This window comes from Paramisgurnus dabryanus, chromosome 17, assembly GCF_030506205.2.
Source record: "Paramisgurnus dabryanus chromosome 17, PD_genome_1.1, whole genome shotgun sequence".
Lineage (NCBI taxonomy): Eukaryota > Metazoa > Chordata > Actinopteri > Cypriniformes > Cobitidae > Paramisgurnus > Paramisgurnus dabryanus.
Genome location: NC_133353.1, coordinates 3,887,157 through 3,908,096, shown reverse-complemented (window position 1 = coordinate 3,908,096; position 20,940 = coordinate 3,887,157). Strand labels below are relative to the sequence as shown.

At 39.2% G+C, this 20,940-nt stretch overlaps 1 protein-coding gene across 7 annotated transcripts in view; it reads right to left on the bottom strand.

The window, feature by feature from the left end:
* Nucleotides 1-20,940, bottom strand: part of nid2a (nidogen 2a (osteonidogen)) — a 44,297-nt gene that overhangs the window by 2,159 nt on the left and 21,198 nt on the right. Inside the window, exons 9-28 of one of the 7 annotated variants that reach the window (XM_065253119.2) lie at nucleotides 19,247-19,393; nucleotides 14,842-14,970; nucleotides 14,030-14,155; nucleotides 13,725-13,955; nucleotides 13,171-13,407; nucleotides 12,640-12,876; nucleotides 12,034-12,270; nucleotides 11,510-11,746; nucleotides 10,800-11,030; nucleotides 10,346-10,576; nucleotides 9,886-10,122; nucleotides 9,432-9,662; nucleotides 8,982-9,218; nucleotides 7,920-8,150; nucleotides 7,669-7,838; nucleotides 7,454-7,583; nucleotides 7,144-7,315; nucleotides 693-850; nucleotides 459-582; nucleotides 258-368 (exon numbers count right to left, since the gene is read on the bottom strand). In XM_065253119.2, coding sequence (XP_065109191.1) covers nucleotides 260-368; nucleotides 459-582; nucleotides 693-850; nucleotides 7,144-7,315; nucleotides 7,454-7,583; nucleotides 7,669-7,838; nucleotides 7,920-8,150; nucleotides 8,982-9,218; nucleotides 9,432-9,662; nucleotides 9,886-10,122; nucleotides 10,346-10,576; nucleotides 10,800-11,030; nucleotides 11,510-11,746; nucleotides 12,034-12,270; nucleotides 12,640-12,876; nucleotides 13,171-13,407; nucleotides 13,725-13,955; nucleotides 14,030-14,155; nucleotides 14,842-14,970; nucleotides 19,247-19,393 — 3,842 coding nt within the window. In that variant the 3' untranslated portion in view covers nucleotides 258-259. The remainder of the gene's footprint in view (nucleotides 1-257; nucleotides 369-458; nucleotides 583-692; nucleotides 851-7,143; nucleotides 7,316-7,453; nucleotides 7,584-7,668; nucleotides 7,839-7,919; nucleotides 8,151-8,981; nucleotides 9,219-9,431; nucleotides 9,663-9,885; nucleotides 10,123-10,345; nucleotides 10,577-10,799; nucleotides 11,031-11,509; nucleotides 11,747-12,033; nucleotides 12,271-12,639; nucleotides 12,877-13,170; nucleotides 13,408-13,724; nucleotides 13,956-14,029; nucleotides 14,156-14,841; nucleotides 14,971-19,246; nucleotides 19,394-20,940) is intronic. The other 6 variants (XM_065253128.2, XM_073812337.1, XM_065253127.2 and 3 more) reach the window with 6 other exon arrangements.

The following is a 20,940-nucleotide window of genomic DNA, read 5'->3' as shown; positions in this document are numbered from 1 at the left end:
TTACCCCATTGGCAGATTTTTTTTTGCTTGTTTTATGCACAAAATCACTTACATTTAATATTGTTGGTGTAAAAACTGGAATTATTTTCTTGCTCATCAAGAAAAAGCATCTTAATTTAAAAAGTTTTAGATATTTTTTACTGAAAACAAGTACTAGTACAAAATACTAAGATTTTTTTTCTTGAAAATAATTTTTTGCAGTGTAGTCTGAATTTAACAAGCAGGGTCACAGACATCAATCCTTAACAACCGTATACCTTTATAAACAGTGCGGAGGAGCAACTGTAATTCCATACAGATGAGATCTCTGATCAGGTAGGAACTCATCTGTAAACTGACTGTCACGTCCAAGACTAATAACCCCATCTCTGAAACATAAGACAACCAAAAGAATGAAATAAACACATCACAGTACAATGATCGCTAGGTTTAAAAAACAAAAAGCATAAAACTGATACCTCCTCCAGTCTGTGTAATAGTAGTGATTGGCATAGGACACCATGCTGAATGGGTAGTTTAGATTACTGTGTATCACACGTCTGCCAGTCCCATTCGGTGATATACATTCTAGCCTCTTGGTTCCTGTCCATCACAAAAATAAAATATCCAAAATTGCACACATAGTGAAAAAGCCAAAAATTAAACGTTACTGTATGTGGGTCTAACTTTATTGTGGGTCTGTAAGGTCGTACCTGCATCGGCCCAGCAGACCTGTCGTGTGGTGGTGTCATAAATCAAAGCGTTGGGCAAACCGATGCCATCCCGCACCAGAACTCGTCGGTTGTGCCCATCCACAGTGGAGCTTTCAATTTTAGGAGATTCTCTATTCCAGTCGGTCCAATAGAGGGTTCTGTAAGAAGACCAGGTTTTGTGAAAAGGATTGACTGCCAACGATTGACCTTTATAGTTTACAACTAAATCTAGAAACTAACAAACTACTCTGCGTTGTTTAGCATTGATTTAAACAAAAGCCTGGGAGAGAAATGATGTCCTGATAACAGTGAATAAAACCTTAGGTCTTCACTCAAAAAAAAAAGGTACAAAAGTTGTCACTAGGGTGGTACCTTTTCAAAGAGGTGCATATTGATACCTCAAAGGTACACATTTGTACCTTAAAGGGAAAATATTGGTACATATCCATACCAAAATGGTACTTTTTCAACTTTTGTACCATTATTCCTGAAAGAGTTATCGGTTATCCTGAATCCGTATTAAAAGGACAGCTAATACCGTTCCATCCCTAGAGATTTTTAAGCATGAAATCACAATTTCACACTATTTGAGACATATGATACATAAAACAAAAACATCTTAGCTTACATGTTGGCTCTAAATGCAGTCTCGCATGACTTCTTGTAAGATTTGTTAGTTTTCTTTCAATATAACAAACTTCCATCTAGATAGCTGGTTAATCTAAACCATCACCTCACGCACTCGGTCATTTATGCGCAAACACGAAAAACTAATTAGCCCGAGGAGTAAATTTCCGCACCAACAAACATAAAACATGCATGTGTAGTTCTTCTCATGGCCCATGAGGTTTGTATTATATCTCTGTCCTCCACCCGAGCTGGGGCGTTCAGCTCCAGATGTCGTGTTTTTGGACTTGCTGGCCCACACGTTGCCTGGCCTCCCCTGAGACTAGAGAGCCAAGCCAGACACCGAAGCAACACGAACATCTGGGCCCATTTGTACCATTGCTTTCTAATTTTCTCGTCATGCTCGCTCGCTCGCTCTCAATCTCTCAATTTGTACCTTGTCTTGTTCTCTCGTTCGTCCTTTGACATGCGCTAACTTTCTTACTCTACACTATGCACAACAGATTTTTGGTACGAGGGTAGAAGTGTACTTGTAGGGACAAATGGGAAGGAAATGAGGAAGAGGAAATGAGGGTTAATTAAATGGAGATGCCCAGACATTGATACTTGAAGAAATAGTTTGTTAGTCATTTGGATTGCTTTAATGATGGATGTACAGTATGTACATTTTGGGGCTTCGACAGGTCCTATATATGAACAGGAGGTGAAAGACAATTTATAAAGAAAAACTCTGAAGTAAGGAAGTCATTAACATCTAAGATCATTATTGGGTGAAGTATCCCTTTAATATTTAATGTAAAAGTACAAAAGTTCATGGGTTCAATCCTTAACTGATCAATAAGGTTTCTTTAGATAAAAGTGTCTGCCAAATGCATCAATGTAAAGCCAAACATACAAGCTTTGGTCAATTTAGTAACATCAAATCCTTAGAATAAGATTATAATAAGGCTTTCATGGTTTGGCACCAATGTGTGTAGCAAATAACTTACATTGACTTGATATGCTCACAGATAAAATGGTACAAAAGAAGTTACTGGGATGGGATGGCACCCTTTAGGTACAGATATGTATAGATTTGGTAAAAAAATGTACATCTGATGTACTAATATACACCATTTAGGTACAGATATGTATAGATTTGGTACCAATATGTACCTCTGAGGTCCAAATATGCACCACTTAGGTACAGATATTTATAGATTTAGTTCCAAATGTACCTCTGAGGTCCAAATATGTACCCTTTAGGTACAGATATGTGTAGATTTAGTACCAATATGTCCCTTAAAAAGGAATAATATGCACCCTTTAGGTACAAATATGTATAGATTTGGTCCCAATATGTACCTCTGAGGTCCAAATATGCACCACTTAGGTACAGATATTTATAGATTTGGTACCAAATGTACCTCTGAGGTCCAAATATGTACCCTTTAGGTACAGATATGTGTAGATTTGGTACCAATATGTACCTTTAAAGGGAATAATATGCACCCTTTGGGTACAAATATGTATAGATTTGGTACCAATATGTACCTCTGAGGTCCAAATATGTACCCTTTAGGTACAGATATGTGTAGATTTGGTACCAATATGTACCTCTGAGGTCCAAATATGCACCCTTTTAGGTACAGATATGTGTAGATTTGGTACCAATATCTACCTTTAAAGGGAATAATATGCAAACTTTAGGTACAAATATGTATAGATTTGGTACCAATATGTACCTCTGGGGTCCAAATATGCACCCTTTAGGTACAGATATGTGTAGATTTGGTACCAATATGTACCTTTAAAGGGAATAATATGCACCCTTTAGGTACAGATGTGTATAGATTTGGTACCAATATATACCTCTGAGGTCCAAATATGTACTCTTTAGGTACAGATATGTATAGACTTGGTATCGATATGTACCTTTAAAGGGAATAGTATGCACCCTTTAGGTGCAAATGTGTATAGATTTGATACCAAATGTACCTCTGAGGTCCAAATATGTACCCTTTAGGTACAAATATGTATAGATTTGGTACCAATATGTACCTCTGAGGTCCAAATATGCACCACTTAGGTACAGATATGTGTAGATTTGGTACCAATATGTAACCTTAAAGGGAATAATATGCACCCTTTAGGTACAGATAAGTGTAGATTTGATACCAAATGTACATCTGAAGTCCAAATATGCACTGTTTAGCTACAGATATGTATAGATTTGGTACCAATTTGTACCTCGGAGGTCCAAATATGCACCCTTTAGGTACAGATGTGTGCAAATTTGGTACCAATATGTACCTTTAAAGGGGAAAATATGCACCCTTTAGGTACAGATATGTATAGATTTGGTACTAAATGTACCTCTGAGGTCCAAATATGCACCCTTTTAGGTACAGATATGTGTAGATTTGGTACCAATATGTACCTTTAAAGGAAATAATATGCAAACTTTAGGTACAAATATGTATAGATTTGGTACCAATATGTACCTCTGGGGTCCAAATATGCACCCTTTAGGTACAGATATGTGTAGATTTGGTACCAATATGTACCTTTAAAGGGAATAATATGCACCCTTTAGGTACAGATGTGTATAGATTTGGTACCAATATATACCTCTGAGGTCCAAATATGTACTCTTTAGGTACAGATATGTATAGACTTGGTATCGATATGTACCCTTAAAGGGAATAATATGCACCCTTTAGGTACAGATAAGTGTAGATTTGATACCAAATGTACATCTGAAGTCCAAATATGCACTGTTTAGCTACAGATATGTATAGATTTGGTACCAATTTGTACCTCGGAGGTCCAAATATGCACCCTTTAGGTACAGATGTGTGCAAATTTGGTACCAATATGTACCTTTAAAGGGGAAAATATGCACCCTTTAGGTACAGATATGTATAGATTTGGTACTAAATGTACCTCTGAGGTCCAAATATGCACCCTTTTAGGTACAGATATGTGTAGATTTGGTACCAATATGTACCTTTAAAGGAAATAATATGCAAACTTTAGGTACAAATATGTATAGATTTGGTACCAATATGTACCTCTGGGGTCCAAATATGCACCCTTTAGGTACAGATATGTGTAGATTTGGTACCAATATGTACCTTTAAAGGGAATAATATGCACCCTTTAGGTACAGATGTGTATAGATTTGGTACCAATATATACCTCTGAGGTCCAAATATGTACTCTTTAGGTACAGATATGTATAGACTTGGTATCGATATGTACCTTTAAAGGGAATAGTATGCACCCTTTAGGTGCAAATGTGTATAGATTTGATACCAAATGTACCTCTGAGGTTCAAATATGTACCCTTTAGGTACAGATATGTGTAGATTTGGTACCAATATGTCCCTTAAAAAGAAATAATATGCACCCTTTAGGTACAAATATGTATAGATTTGGTACCAATATGTACCTCTGAGGTCCAAATATGCACCACTTAGGTACAGATATGTGTAGATTTGGTACCAATATGTACCTTTAAAGGGAATAATATGCACCCTTTAGGTACAGATGTGTGCAAATTTGGTACCAATATGTACCTTTAAAGGGAATAATATGCACCCTTTAGGTACAGATAAGTGTAGATTTGATACCAAATGTACATCTGAAGTCCAAATATGCACTGTTTAGCTACAGATATGTATAGATTTGGTACCAATTTGTACCTCGGAGGTCCAAATATGCACCCTTTAGGTACAGATGTGTGCAAATTTGGTACCAATATGTACCTTTAAAGGGGAAAATATGCACCCTTTAGATACAGATATGTATAGATTTGGTACTAAATGTACCTCTGAGGTCCAAATATGCACCCTTTTAGGTACAGATATGTGTAGATTTGGTACCAATATGTACCTTTAAAGGAAATAATATGCAAACTTTAGGTACAAATATGTATAGATTTGGTACCAATATGTACCTCTGGGGTCCAAATATGCACCCTTTAGGTACAGATATGTGTAGATTTGGTACCAATATGTACCTTTAAAGGGAATAATATGCACCCTTTAGGTACAGATGTGTATAGATTTGGTACCAATATATACCTCTGAGGTCCAAATATGTACTCTTTAGGTACAGATATGTATAGACTTGGTATCGATATGTACCTTTAAAGGGAATAGTATGCACCCTTTAGGTGCAAATGTGTATAGATTTGATACCAAATGTACCTCTGAGGTTCAAATATGTACCCTTTAGGTACAGATATGTGTAGATTTGGTACCAATATGTCCCTTAAAAAGAAATAATATGCACCCTTTAGGTACAAATATGTATAGATTTGGTACCAATATGTACCTCTGAGGTCCAAATATGCACCACTTAGGTACAGATATGTGTAGATTTGGTACCAATATGTACCTTTAAAGGGAATAATATGCACCCTTTAGGTACAGATGTGTGCAAATTTGGTACCAATATGTACCTTTAAAGGGAATAATATGCACCCTTTAGGTACAGATAAGTGTAGATTTGATACCAAATGTACATCTGAAGTCCAAATATGCACTGTTTAGCTACAGATATGTATAGATTTGGTACCAATTTGTACCTCGGAGGTCCAAATATGCACCCTTTAGGTACAGATGTGTGCAAATTTGGTACCAATATGTACCTTTAAAGGGGAAAATATGCACCCTTTAGGTACAGATATGTATAGATTTGGTACTAAATGTACCTCTGAGGTCCAAATATGCACCCTTTTAGGTACAGATATGTGTAGATTTGGTACCAATATGTACCTTTAAAGGAAATAATATGCAAACTTTAGGTACAAATATGTATAGATTTGGTACCAATATGTACCTCTGGGGTCCAAATATGCACCCTTTAGGTACAGATATGTGTAGATTTGGTACCAATATGTACCTTTAAAGGGAATAATATGCACCCTTTAGGTACAGATGTGTATAGATTTGGTACCAATATATACCTCTGAGGTCCAAATATGTACTCTTTAGGTACAGATATGTATAGACTTGGTATCGATATGTACCTTTAAAGGGAATAGTATGCACCCTTTAGGTGCAAATGTGTATAGATTTGATACCAAATGTACCTCTGAGGTTCAAATATGTACCCTTTAGGTACAGATATGTGTAGATTTGGTACCAATATGTCCCTTAAAAAGAAATAATATGCACCCTTTAGGTACAAATATGTATAGATTTGGTACCAATATGTACCTCTGAGGTCCAAATATGCACCACTTAGGTACAGATATGTGTAGATTTGGTACCAATATGTACCTTTAAAGGGAATAATATGCACCCTTTAGGTACAGATGTGTGCAAATTTGGTACCAATATGTACCTTTAAAGGGAATAATATGCACCCTTTAGGTACAGATAAGTGTAGATTTGATACCAAATGTACATCTGAAGTCCAAATATGCACTGTTTAGCTACAGATATGTATAGATTTGGTACCAATTTGTACCTCTGAGGTCCAAATATGCACCCTTTAGGTACAGATGTGTGCAAATTTGGTACCAATATGTACCTTTAAAGGGGAAAATATGCACCCTTTAGGTACAGATATGTGTAGATTTGGTACTAAATGTACCTCTGAGGTCCAAATATGCACTTTTAAGGTACAGATATGAGTAGATTTGGTACAAGGAAATAATATGCATTCTTTTATTTACAGATATGTGTAGATTTGGTACCAATATGTACCTTTGAGGTACTTAGTTTATGCACTCTTTAGGTACAAAGGTGTGCTTTTTGCCACAGTGACAACTATTGTACCTTTATTTTTGAGAGTGTAGATCTCATAATGATGATTTTCGAGCAGTACATACCCTGTAGGAGAGTCTACGATGATGGCTCTAGGGTTGACCAAATCTGTGTCAAACAAAACTCGTCTATCACTTCCATCTAGATTTGATGTTTCGATCTTATCTGGTGTGCTGTCCACCCAAAACAGTTTCCTGCGCGCAACATCTACAGCAAGTCCTTCTGGACTCGTCAGACCTAAAGAAGATTGACATATATAAAAACATTACAACTTTTACAAAATATATTTTCTAGTAATGTATTGCCTATCTTGAATATGTTGAGGTTCCATGCATTGTATGTTTATCATAGCTTTTATTTGCAGAATAAGAGCACCTGTGTTGATGATAATCTCAGGTTCTGATCCTGACTCCAGACCAGCCCGATTAATGGTCCTCCCTGCCAGATCTGTCCAATACACTTTTCTCTCCCTGCAGTCGTAATCGATGCCGACCACTATAGAACCCTGTGAGTTAGAACACGGAGCAGATTTAGTATGCGTATATAAGAAAGCCGCACATTTTGGTTTTATTATCAATAAAGAGCCTCACATGTAGAGCAAGCAACACTGAAGACCTCTGCTTGTCCATCTGTGTGCCATTAAGAGGCAAAACTCCAATCTGCTGACCCTGTGCATAGAGGAGGGATGTGCCGGTTGGGGGCGGGGTCACATCTGGGCGTGGCAAAGGGTGCACGGTGGGAGGGGCCACAGTAGGTATACCTATCAAAGAAGGTGACGCATTTGTGACGTCATGAAGCATCAAAATGTTAATTAAATTAATTGACACTGTGCGGTACTCACAGGCAGGTGTCACAGCATCGTGTGAGCGGGTTCCAGGTACCTCACGTCCGTCTCGGTCCACACACCAGCAGTAGGTGCTGTCTCCGTAGCACTGCAGTGGGTTGAACTCACCAGCAGAGTCACACTGTGGCAGATAGCGTTGAGAGTTAGGTTGACCTCCGTAGTGCTCCAATAGACTGGCTCTCCAGCGCTCGCAGACCGTCTCTGGACGCTGGGTGGGTGGCACGATTACTATGGGGAGAGAAACAAGGAACATGTGTAATCCTGTCAGTAAAAACTATTTAGTTTTGCAAATTATTCTGTAGGTTAGCAGACATGGTGGTGCCAGGACGTTCTTGGTGGCAGCTATGGTCACCCCCCTCACCTGAAAACCATAATTTATGTAAAAACTTCCAACAATCTGACTTCAAGATACACAGTTAATCGAATCCAGGACCTTGGCATTGCTAAGTCTACAGTAACAGATATTCTGAGCAAACCCTGATATCTTGTCTGCAGCAGGACATGGAAGTTTATTTATGTAATTTGTCTCTATTTACCGCTCATTTTGAAAGCTCATTTTTTTTCTTTTTTGGCAGTATAACAGAAACAAAAATAGTAGGCATTTGTAACTGCGGTGAAGTGGAATATATTCATGGACAGCGTTGACATGGCCCAAACTGCTCTGCTATTCGTTCTGCTCTGTAATCTCATACAAACACAGACCAGGCTGGACTCTCTGGGCTCTGCTACAGATTACAATGATTACTTGCACATGATGAGAAACTACTTAGCAAATTAGAAAGCCCATAATTTGCAAGCAGCGCTAAAACTTTGACAACAGACGTTGGATGTGGCCATCTAAAACATGGTGTGCATTATAAAACACGAATGCAATGAATCTGAATAAATTTTATTAGACTTCCATGCATGCATGGCATGACAAAATCTCTTTTATGTTCTGAGTTTTTGTTGTAATCAGCCTAGCAAGTCACTAAGTTTTCCTGTAAGTTTGCATTAGTACTTGTATACTTTCCATTAGAACCAGCTAATACATTAGTCTTTTGCAAATGGTTTCCTTACCCGGCTCATCACAGTTTCTCTGTGGGCTTCCGGGCGGCGTGCGAGTGCCCGCTCTCTCCTGACCCGTAGTGTCCACACACCAGCAATAACCTGTGGACCCGTGACACTGCAGCGGTCTGTACTGACCCTCATCATCACACTGAGGGATGAAGGCTCCTACTAAAGGAAGACCATCTCTTCCACCCTGAACGCTGTCTCTATGATGCTCACACTGGGTCTTGGGATGAATAGGATGAACTTAAAATGCACAAAGGAGAGAGAACAGAATGTTATTTCCAAATATGTTATTCCAAAATATTCCCACTTATAAACTCCCAAACAGTTTTCTGTAAAATCGACTTTGTAAAAGGGATATTTTCTAACAAGTAAAACAATTGTCGCCTCTTGAACACTACATCTCCAGCCATTTCCTAACTGTATCCAAACACAATCACGTAGCTAATTTCTTACCCGGCTCATCACAGTTTCTCTGTGGACTTCCGGGCGGAGTTCGAGTGCCCGCTCTCTCCTGACCTGTAGTGTCCACGCACCAGCAGTGACCTGTGGACCCGTGACACTGCAGCGGTGTGTACTGACCCTCATCATCACACTGAGGGATGAAGGCTCCTGGAACACCACCTGTTCCACCCTGAACACTGTCTCTATGGTGCTCACACTGGGTCTTGGGACGAATAGGATGAACTTGAAATACAAAAAAGAAAGAGAACGGAATGTTATTTCCAAATATGTTATTCCAAAATATTCCCATTTCAAAACTCCCAAACAGTTTTCTGTAAAATTGATTTTGTACAAAAGATACTTTCTAACCAATAAAACAATTGCTGCTTCTTTAAAACCACATCCCTTACATCTCCAGCCATTTCCTGATTATATCGAAAACATGGTCAGGTAGCTCATCTCTTACCCGGCTCATCGCAGTTTCTTGGTTGGCTTCCGGCCGGAGTGCGGGTGCCCGCTCTCTCCTGACCCGTAGTGTCCACACACCAGCAATAACCTGTGGACCCGTGACACTGCAGCGGTCTGTACTGACCCTCATCATCACACTGAGGGATGAAGGCTCCTACTAAAGGAAGACCATCTCTTCCACCCTGAACGCTGTCTCTATGATGCTCACACTGGGTCTTGGGATGAATAGGATGAACTTAAAATGCACAAAGGAGAGAGAACAGAATGTTATTTCCAAATATGTTATTCCAAAATATTCCCACTTATAAACTCCCAAACAGTTTTCTGTAAAATCGATTTAAAAAAAAAGATACTTTCTAACCAATAAAACAATTGCTGCTTCTTTAAAACCACATCCCTTACATCTCTAGCCATTTCCTGATTATATCGAAAACATGGTCAGGTAGCTCATCTCTTACCCGGCTCATCGCAGTTTCTTGGTTGGCTTCCGGCCGGAGTGCGGGTGCCCGCTCTCTCCTGACCCGTAGCGTCCACACACCAGCAGTGACCTGTGGACCCGTGACACTGCAGCGGTGTGTACTGACCCTCATCATCACACTGAGGGATAAAGGCTCCTGGAACACCACCTGTTCCACCCTGAACACTGTCTCTATGGTGCTCACACTGGGTCTTGGGACGAATAGGATGAACTTGAAATACAAAAAAGAAAGAGAATGGAATGTTATTTCCAAAAAAGTTATTCCAAAATATTCCCATTTCAAAACTCCCAAACAGTTTTCTGTAAAATCGATTTTGTAAAAAAGATACTTTCTAACCAATAAAACAATTGCTGCTTCTTTAAAACCACATCCCTTACATCTCCAGCCATTTCCTGATTATATCGAAAACATAGTCAGGTAGCTCATCTCTTACCCGGCTCATCGCAGTTTCTTGGTTGGCTTCCGGCCGGAGTGCGGGTGCCCGCTCTCTCCTGACCCGTAGCGTCCACACACCAGCAGTGACCTGTGGACCCGTGACACTGCAGCGGTGTGTACTGACCCTCATCATCACACTGAGGGATGAAGGCTCCTGGAACACCACCTGTTTCACTCTTAACACTGTCTCTGTGATGTTCACACTGGGTCTTGGGACGAATAGGATGAACTTGAAATATATAAAAAGAGAGAGAACAGAATGTTATTCCCAAATATGTAATCCCAAAATATTCCCAATACAAAACTCTAAATATTTTTTGTAAAATTGTACTTTTTTTGTAAAAGCAAATATTGTTCAATGCATTGTAATGTTAAGTATTATATTTTATATATTACCGTCAAAGACACAGCAAAGAGCAAATAAAACTATAGAGGCAGATGAACATGACACTCTCTAAAAATATACAACATTTCAGAAAAGAATGCAGCTTGTTTCTCATTATATGGATGAACTTAATCCTTGAATTTTCAGGTTCTGGCTTGTTTTCCCAAAAATGCTATGGGCCACCAGTGCAGTAGCATTTGGACTTTGTACCAGGTATATATTTTAAAAAGCAAAACAATTGTTGCCTCTTGAACACCACATCCACCACATCTCCAGCCATTTCCTAACTGTCTCCAAACACAATCACATAGCTCATTTCTTACCCGGCTCATCACAGTTTCTCTGTGGACTTCCGGGTGGAGTGCGAGTGCCCTCTTTCTCCTGACCTGTAGTGTCCACGCACCAGCAGTGACCTGTGGACCCGTGACACTGCAGCGGTGTGTACTGACCCTCATCATCACACTGAGGGACGAAGGCTCCTACTAAAGGAACACCTTCTGTTTCAGTCTTAACACTGTCTCTGTGATGTTCACACTGGGTCTTGGGACGAATAGGATGAACTTGAAAAATACACAAAAGAGAGAGAATAGAATGTTATTCCCAAATATGTAATCCCAAAATATTCCCAATACAAAACTCCCACAGTTTACTGTTAAATCATTTCTTTTTGTAAAAGCAAATATTGTTCAACCCATTGTAATGTGAAGCAAATTATTATAATATACCAGTGCAGAAGCATCTGGACTTTGTACCAGGTATATTTTCTAACAAGTAAATTAATTGCTTTCTCTTGAACACTACATCTCCAGCCATTTCTAAACTGTATCCAACGTAGCTCATCTCTTACCTGGCTCATCACAGTTTCTCTGTGGACTTCCGGGCGGAGTGCGAGTGCCCGCTCTCTCCTGACCCGTACTGTCCACACACCAGCAGTGACCTGTGGACCCGTGACACTGCAGCGGTCTGTACAGACCCTCATCATCACACTGAGGGATGAAGGCTCCTACTAAAGGAAGACCATCTGTTCCACCCTGAACACTGTCTCTATGGTGCTCACACTGGGTCTTGGGACGAATAGGATGGACTTAAAAAAATACACAAAAGAGAATAGAATGTTATTCCCAAATATGTAATCCCCAAAAATTCCCAATACAAAACCAGCAAGAGAGAGGAATTTCATTTGAGAGAGGAATGCAGCTTGTGTCTACAACAGAATAAGTTGAATCTCATTACAAATGCATTGCTCAGTATATGGATGAATTTAATTCTTAAATCTTTAGGATCACAGCTTGTTTTCCCAGAATGCTTTGGGCCACCTATGGAGTTGCATCTGGATTTTCTACCAGGGATACTTTCTAACCAATCAAACAGTTGCTGCTTCTCGAACACCACATCCCTTACATCTCCAGCCATTTTGTAATTATATTCGAAACATAGCCAGCTTATCTCTTACCCGGCTCATCACAGTTTCTCGGTGGGCTTCCAGCCGGAGTGCGTGTGCCCGCTTTCTCCTGACCCGTAGTGTCCACACACCAGCAATGACCTGTGGACCCGTGGCACTGCAGCGGTGTGTACTGACCCTCATCATCACACTGAGGGACGAAGGCTCCTACCAAAGGAACACCACCTGTTTCACTCTTAACACTGTCTCTGTGATGTTCACACTGGGTCTTGGGACGAATAGGATGAACTTGAAATACATAAAGAGAGAGAACAGAATGTTATTTCCAAATATGTAACCCCAAAATATTCCCAATACAAAACTTGCAGTTTTCATTAAAAAGTATGGATGAATTTAATCCTCCTTAAATTTTTAGTATCAGAAATAGTTTTTTCCAGAATTTTATGGACCACCTGTGGAGTTGCATCTTGAATTTGTACCAGGTATATTATCTAACAAGTAAAACAATTGCTGCCTCTTGAACACCACATTTCTATCCATTCCTAACTGTATCCAAACACAATCACGTAGCTCATTTCTTACCCGGCTCATCACAGTTTCTCTGTGGGCTTCCGGGTGGAGTGCGAGTGCCTTCTTTCTCCTGACCCGTACTGTCCACGCACCAGCAGTGACCTGTGGACCCGTGACACTGCAGCGGTGTGTACTGACCCTCATCATCACACTGAGGGATGAAGGCTCCTACTAAAGGAAGACCATCTCTTCCACCCTGAACACTGTCTCTATGGTGCTCACACTGGGTCTTGGGATGAATAGGATGAACTTGAAATACACAAAAGAGAGAGAACGTAATGTTAATCCCAAAATATTCCCAATACAAAACTCCCAAACAGTTTTCTGTAAAATCATACTTTTTGTAAAAGCTAATATTGTTCATCACATTATGCATTTTATATCTTACATATCACATGCAAAGACACATCATAGAGCAAAGAAAACTGTAACTGAATGCTATTGGCCAACTGTCGAATTTGTACCAGGGATACTTCCTAACCAATAAAACAATTTCTGCTTCTCGAACATCACATCCCTTACATTTCCAGATTATTTTTAAATGTAGTCAGGTAGTCATCTCTTACCCGGCTCATCACAATTTCTCGGTGGGCTTCCGGGTGGAGTGCGAGTGCCCGCTCTCTCCTGACCCGTAGTGTCCACACACCAGCAGTGACCTGTGGACCCGTGACACTGCAGCGGTCTGTACTGACCCTCATCATCACACTGAGGGATGAAGGCTCCTACTAAAGGAAGACCATCTGTTCCACCCTGAACGCTGTCTCTATGGTGCTCGCACTGGGTCTTGGGGCGACCTCCTATATAGAAGAACAAGACAAAGTCAGATTGCATCAAAGATCCAATTCCTCTTAAAAACCAGATATGACCCTACCGTTCTGAGGATAGCACTGGAAGCCATCACCATGAAATCCGGGTTGACACTGGCAATAGAAAGATCCTGGAGCGTTGGAGCACAAGGCCTGAGCATGACACGGCTGGTTGCGACACTCGTCTACATCTGCACAAAGAAAAAGCTCATTCTGTAAGTCAACAAATCTAACTTCTCAGCATTACTCCACATCAAACATTAACCACAACCCTTAGAATGGGAGTCTAGCCGAAAAGCACAAGACGCCACAATCCTGAGCTGAACAGGAAGAAGAAGAGTTAACTATCTTCTGACCCCCTCGTGTTCTTCAGCTGCGAGTCTCCTACGCACATTCCCTAAATCAGGACATTGGGTCATTGTTTCAAAATACCCCCCTTCCCAAACGTCTCTGGTTACTTCTGCCTCTCTCCGCAATCAGAGAATGATTTTGGGTTTTTGCCAACATTAAGCCTCTGCAACACTTCACATCCCACTGACAAAACACAACACAGCCTGAGTTACACACATTAGTTGCAACCCTTATAGATCGAGTCCATAGCTGTGTTCAGACGGAAAGCATGATGCTTACTGCATAGTCAAAGTCGTGCCACTCGGTGACCGTGTGTTTGCAAAGCCTTCGACGTTATCTTAGTCATGTAGTCTTCTTAAATAGGAAAAGACAGAAATGCCTAATCTTTAACTAATATTAGATTTAATGCATTGTTCCCGTATCTAAGATAAAATAGTCTGCCAGATGTGTAAATATTAAGAATTGACTGATAAATAGGAACACTGGAATGTTCAAGTAAGGCCGAGGTCACAAGCAAGTCTCATACCCTGACATGTTCGTCCATCAAATCCAAATTCAAATCCACTTTCACACAGACAGCGATGGCTTCCGGGCAGGTTGACACATTGCGAGTGAGGTCCGCAGGAGCTCAGACCTTCTGCACACTCATCGATATCTACAATGAGAAAGAAAAACACGATTTTAACAAACCAGGTTGCAGTATTCCTCTTCTAACACCTCTATGCATGCCTTTTGGCCATTGTGTATGTGAAAAGCATTACAAGGTGGTGTGGTGTGTGTCAAGCATGTCTTCAGGTGTTGGAGAGATAAACCATGCCCTGAGATCCTAACATTTGTGATAATAGAAGGACACAGCGGGGGTCTCGTCCCTGTCGGAGTGCGTGAGAACAGGCCCGAGGCTTCGGGTGGGTTACGGGTTGGTCAGCAGGAGACCTGGTTTTGATCATTGCTAATTACAGGGAGGGTTACAAAAAACTCCCCCACCCTCTTTTCTTTCCTGATTTTTCTCTGCTCTCTTTTCTTGGAACCCTTTATTGTATTCTCTAGAATGAGGAGTTGAGACAGGTGATGAAATGATCCTCTAATAGGAACATTCTGCCTGTAAACACACTCATAGCCACACATAACCAGACACAGACATTACCTTTCTGTGTTGGATTAGGATGTTTGATTTAGTTTAGTGTTGATTTGTTCCAAAGAAAAAAAGGTAAAAAAGCAATAGTTAAAAAAATGTACAATTGTGTAAATATTATGTAACCTAAGAGTTAAAATAATTCTATGTAATTCTATCCAGATTAAATTCAACTACTTTAGAGGTGTGATATATTCTCTAAAGGGTTAATGTGGCTTAAGCCTGTAGTATAGTTTGTTTTAACGTGTACGCGAACGTATGCGCACAGCTTTGCAAAGCATAGTCTATTTGCATTATGAAGAGTTTCGTTGCAAAACGAGATAACTCCGTTTTTTTTTTTTTTAAGAAATCTAGTTTTTTGGTTGTGCATTCCAATTAATATCAATTCAACTGCAGTTTGATTTGTTTTGATTTAAACCTTCATAACTTAAAAAATCCAGCTAAGCAGCACCATAAAACAAAATAATAATATGATAACATAATAATAAACATGTTTTGACAAAAATGTTAAAAACGGATTTATCTCGTTTTGCAACGAAACTCTTCATATATATAAATATATAATCTTGACGAAATTTGCATCACGCACAATGTACTCAGACTCTCGCGTATGCGTGAAAACTGAACTATACTTCTACCTTTAAGGCCCAAATATATTTATGGGCTCTATCTTGCACCCAGCGCAATTGACTTTGTCCGTGACGCATGTATCATTCGTATTTTGCCCCGGCGCACAGCGGGTTTTTCCCATCACAGAAGCACGTCGGCAAACTAGGGAATGAACTTGCGCTCCCTGGGTGGTTCAGCGCAAAAAAAGAGGCGTGTTCTGGCGCAAACCATCCCTGATGCTATTTTGCAGTTTCAAAAAACAATTGCGCCACTGACCAGAAAAAAAAAGTTTAAAGTCAGTGGCGCGTTGCGCGTTGTTCATTATGCTATTTTAAGGGCGCATGCTTGACCATAATGTATAGGGTGCACAACGCGCATACACTTTGCTTATCTAATCTACACAGATGCAACAGTTATTTTTGCAAATCATAAATTGTTACACTTAAAAATATTAATACACGAGATAAGGGGAATCATAGTGGTGAGCATTGTGGTGATAGTTTTTATTTATTCTCATGCAAATAACGATTAAAATATTTTCATAACTTTGTTGTGTGGCTGTATTACGTTTATTTTATGTAAATAATAATTAAATGTTTTCATAAGAAACCTTAATGTATATGAACTTGATTTGTAAGAGTACTTTGGGGTTGGACCTTGCTTGCGTTTCTTGGGTCCGATTTCAAAGCCCCCAAACCCTTTCAGCGGTGAGGGTGGACGCAGCGATGTCCTCTGCTGGGGTCAAGTCCTGAGGTAGATCCACCTCCCGTTACACGGCGTGCCCGATTTATGCTGGCAAGCGTGGGATTCCCCCGTACAAGGACGTCGGTCTCCTCGGCTGTGAACCGCTCCTGGAGTGCGCCTGGTAAATCCGTCATAATAATAGCAACCCGCCATGGAACTTGCGCCCTTGCGTTTAAAGGGAATGTTGGATGACGTTCTGATTGGTTTATTTGACGTTACGCCCAAACCACACCTATGAATAATGAACCTACTTCAGACCAACCCCTTATTGATTTGCGCCCGGCGCAAGAGTTATTTCTCACGCCGGGAAAATAGCAACAGCGCCCAAGATCCGCCCACAAACTCACTTGCGCGTTGCGCTTCGCACTTGCGTTTCAGATCGTTAAAATAGGGCCCTATGTGTTTTTTACAGGTATGCAAGTGCACCCCACAGTAATAGGCACAGCGTTACAAAGTATACTTTATTTAACTCGTACATTACAGGTACAGGTTTTTGATGCATGCGCATTGCAACAAATTGCAGTACCTCTCATGGCCTTTACTAAATACTCCTGTATGCGCATGCATGCGCAAATAGGACCGGTTAAAAAAATCCAGTGATGCGTGAACAGTTCGCGCGTATTATTCTGTTAACGAAGAATTTTACAATTGGCGTATGCATGTACACATGTTTTAATTGCGAACGGCTGGGTGATATTCCTAAAATTTGTCATTTCGATATACTTACAAATGTTGAGAATAATCGATTTGGATAATTGATTTAGGCTTTGCACTACTCGTGAGAGTATTTTGGTTTTTTGATCTTAATTTCAAGATTACTCGATTAGTGTTTAGTAAAGATTAATCCAGATTAATTGCATACAAAATAAAAGTGATTTTTTTTGCATAATATATGTGTGTGTACTGCGTGTTATTATTATACACACACACATTATTCATTTTATATTTTAATATTAAATAGTAGGGCTTGGTATCGATTCAGATGTTCCGGATCAATCAGATTTCGATTCATAAGCTATCAGAACGATTCGATTTCGGTTCTCGGTTCGATTCCGATTCACGGAGCGATTTTTATATTATATTCTGTTCGATGAATATAGATTTAATACAAATACTTTATTTATTAAAAAAACAGTGAACATAAGTTTACAAATGGGTAATTAATTAAAATAATTTAGGAGCCACCAACCTGTATATTACACTTTTATATTTTAGGTACACTAAAACAGAACCCATCTCTAATTTTCAAATGCGTACAATTTTGTTAAATACAATATAATTTTGATGCAAGATGAAAAATGTATGCTGAAAAAAGTCAAAACAGTCACATTCCTTGATCAAACAGGATCAGGTTATTTCATAAAAAAAAAAAAACGATTCATGGCCTTTGAGACCACGTTTTAAAAAACGATTAATCGAAAAATCTATTTTTTGCCCAGCCCTATTGAATATATAAAAATATAAAAAAATATATATACACATGTGCATGTTTCTTAAATACATACATAATTTATTGTGTATTTATATTTACATAATAACTACACATAGCACACTCTTATTTTATGCACAAAAAAATCACTTTTATTTTGTATGCGATTAATCGCGATTAATCTTTGCCCAGCACTACTCGATATTCAAAATAATATAATGTGTTCGATCTTCAGCACACTTTTAATAATATAAAATAATATTACATATTAATATATTAATAGGCCTACGCTATTGCTCACTGCATTACAAATATTTTTAGATTAACAATTAAATATAAATTGATGTAAAAAGAAATATAAAAGGAATGATATATGAAATCCTACATTTAAAGATGAAAGTAAACAAATAAATGCTCTGTCATAACAGGATTAGCTAACACAGATCAAGGAGGTCACACATCTGCATGACAACATCTCTTGTCAATGAGGTGTGATTTTCTCTCTTATTCTGAATCAAGGACACATCTGGGCCCTAAGTGCTCCCCATCCAACAAACAGATGAGGATGTGGTCACCGCTTGTATGTCTCAAACAAAACTACGATGTCTTTGCTTGCAAATGCTCCCCAGGCGCACCACAGCCCTACACATCTCCCAAAATCCATCTAAACACTGTCTGGTCTTTCGTATTGTGTGGTTTGGCAACAGTGGGAGGGAGATGATGAGAGACATTAGACTGAGAAAAGACCCTGGGTTTCCTCTACTTTGTATCTGACTCATCGGATAACAAACGGCTGGTGGTGCTAATGCACGGTCGTGATGACCCCCACTTTTTTCTCTGACTGTGGTGTTGATGTTCCGCAGATGCTTGGTTTTAATGAACGTGTAGTGTTACCAGAGTACTAACTCCAGACCCTCAACAGATTAAACATAGTGTCAAACAACCACGACATGAATTTACAGCTCAAGCGTACGTGTTTGGGGAGAAGGCACAAGAAGATTCAAAACAGTCTTTTACCGTAACAGTTGCGACCGTCTCCTCTGTAACCTGTGGCGCATTGGCATGTGAACAGCTCTCCATCGCCCGGCACGCACTGCGCTGTTGTATCACAATCATGATTTCCAGTGTAACAGGGGTTTAAGTTTTCTGGCTCTGGGTCCCCAGCTGTAAAAAGATGAGAATACAACTCTGTGTTTATGAAATCTCATATAATCTATTAAGGAGCCAAAAGTTTTTTTTTTTTTATTAAAAAGTAATGCATTTAAGGGGTCATATCATGAAAATAAAACTTTTCCCATGTTTAATTGCTGTATATGGGTCCGCAGTGCTTCTGTCAACCTAGAAAATGTGAAAAAGATCAACCTAGTAACTTAGTTTTGGTAAACCATTCTCTGCAAGCATGTGAAAAAATAGGTAATTGAAATCTGGCTCCCCTTGTGATGTCAGAAGGGGATAATACATCCAATTAATCTGAACTATTCAACCATGGCACTGCCATTTAGTGCAGTTCAGCTCATTTGCATTTAAAAGGACACACTCAAAAACTACACATTTTTGCTCACACCTACAAAGTGGCAATTGTTACGTTATATGGTATTTTGAGCTAAAACTTCACATATGTACTCTGGGGACACCAAAGATTTTACATCTTTAAAAAATCTTGTGAAATGTCACTTTTAAAAGTGATTAAACTTTATTATTAAGTGTAGATTTACACAACAACAATCTACTAAAGAACAAGTTATTAATTCTTCCTTAAATATGAACTAATGATGAACATTTGAAGTTTGTTTCTAGTACTTACAAATTCTTGGACAATTACACCAAACGAGATAGAAGTGCAAACGTTACAACTTACCCCATAGGTGGGGTTAACTGTAACAGGCAGGGGGTTAGTTGTTACACTTGCTAAAAATTAAGTTTGCAGGCAAATATTTCAATTCTATTTTATCTATATACTTGAAGTGGATATTGTTTATATATCTGTCAATAATAGACAGGTATCCACACTGTCATTCATCCTTTTCTAACAATAGTTCAATTATAAATGGATACGAATGTCTAAATATGTGAGAAAAAGCAGCACAATTATGACAAAACATTTATTTGTCAAATTCTGGGATAATGAGCATCAAAGTCTGATTTTAGCCATTCATTTCATTATGATTTTAATCTTTGACGTGACCTTATTCAAGCAATATTAACTCTTTCACCGCCATTGACGAGATATCTCGTCAATTAAGAGAAAACGCTTCCCCGCCAATGACGAGATTTTCCGTCTTTCCGCAAAACCGCTATTATCCACCAGGTGGCGCCCTTCCACAACTTTTTAAACCCAGAAGTATTGCCCTATGGCAGGCGGTTGCATGTCCGTGTCTGTTTTAAAGATCGCTCTGAATGGGATCTCTATGAAAAGTCTGTCACAAAAATGGAATTATCTCTGCTTTTTGCTCAAAATGTGGTGTTTTTGCAGAAACCTACCCATATTCAAAAGCTGATTACAAAAGGACCACTGAAGGTAGGATCAAACAGGTTTTTTTGTTTGAAAGCAGAGGGTCTGTTCTTTCATTTGGTATATTTTATCTTTATATATTTAAAGAAGAACATTTTCTGGAAGGCATTAAACTTTGGTGAAAATCATGAAAAACGCTGGCGCTGGCTGGCAACTTTTTTTAAAAACGCTGGCGGTGAAAGAGTGACAGATATGAAAA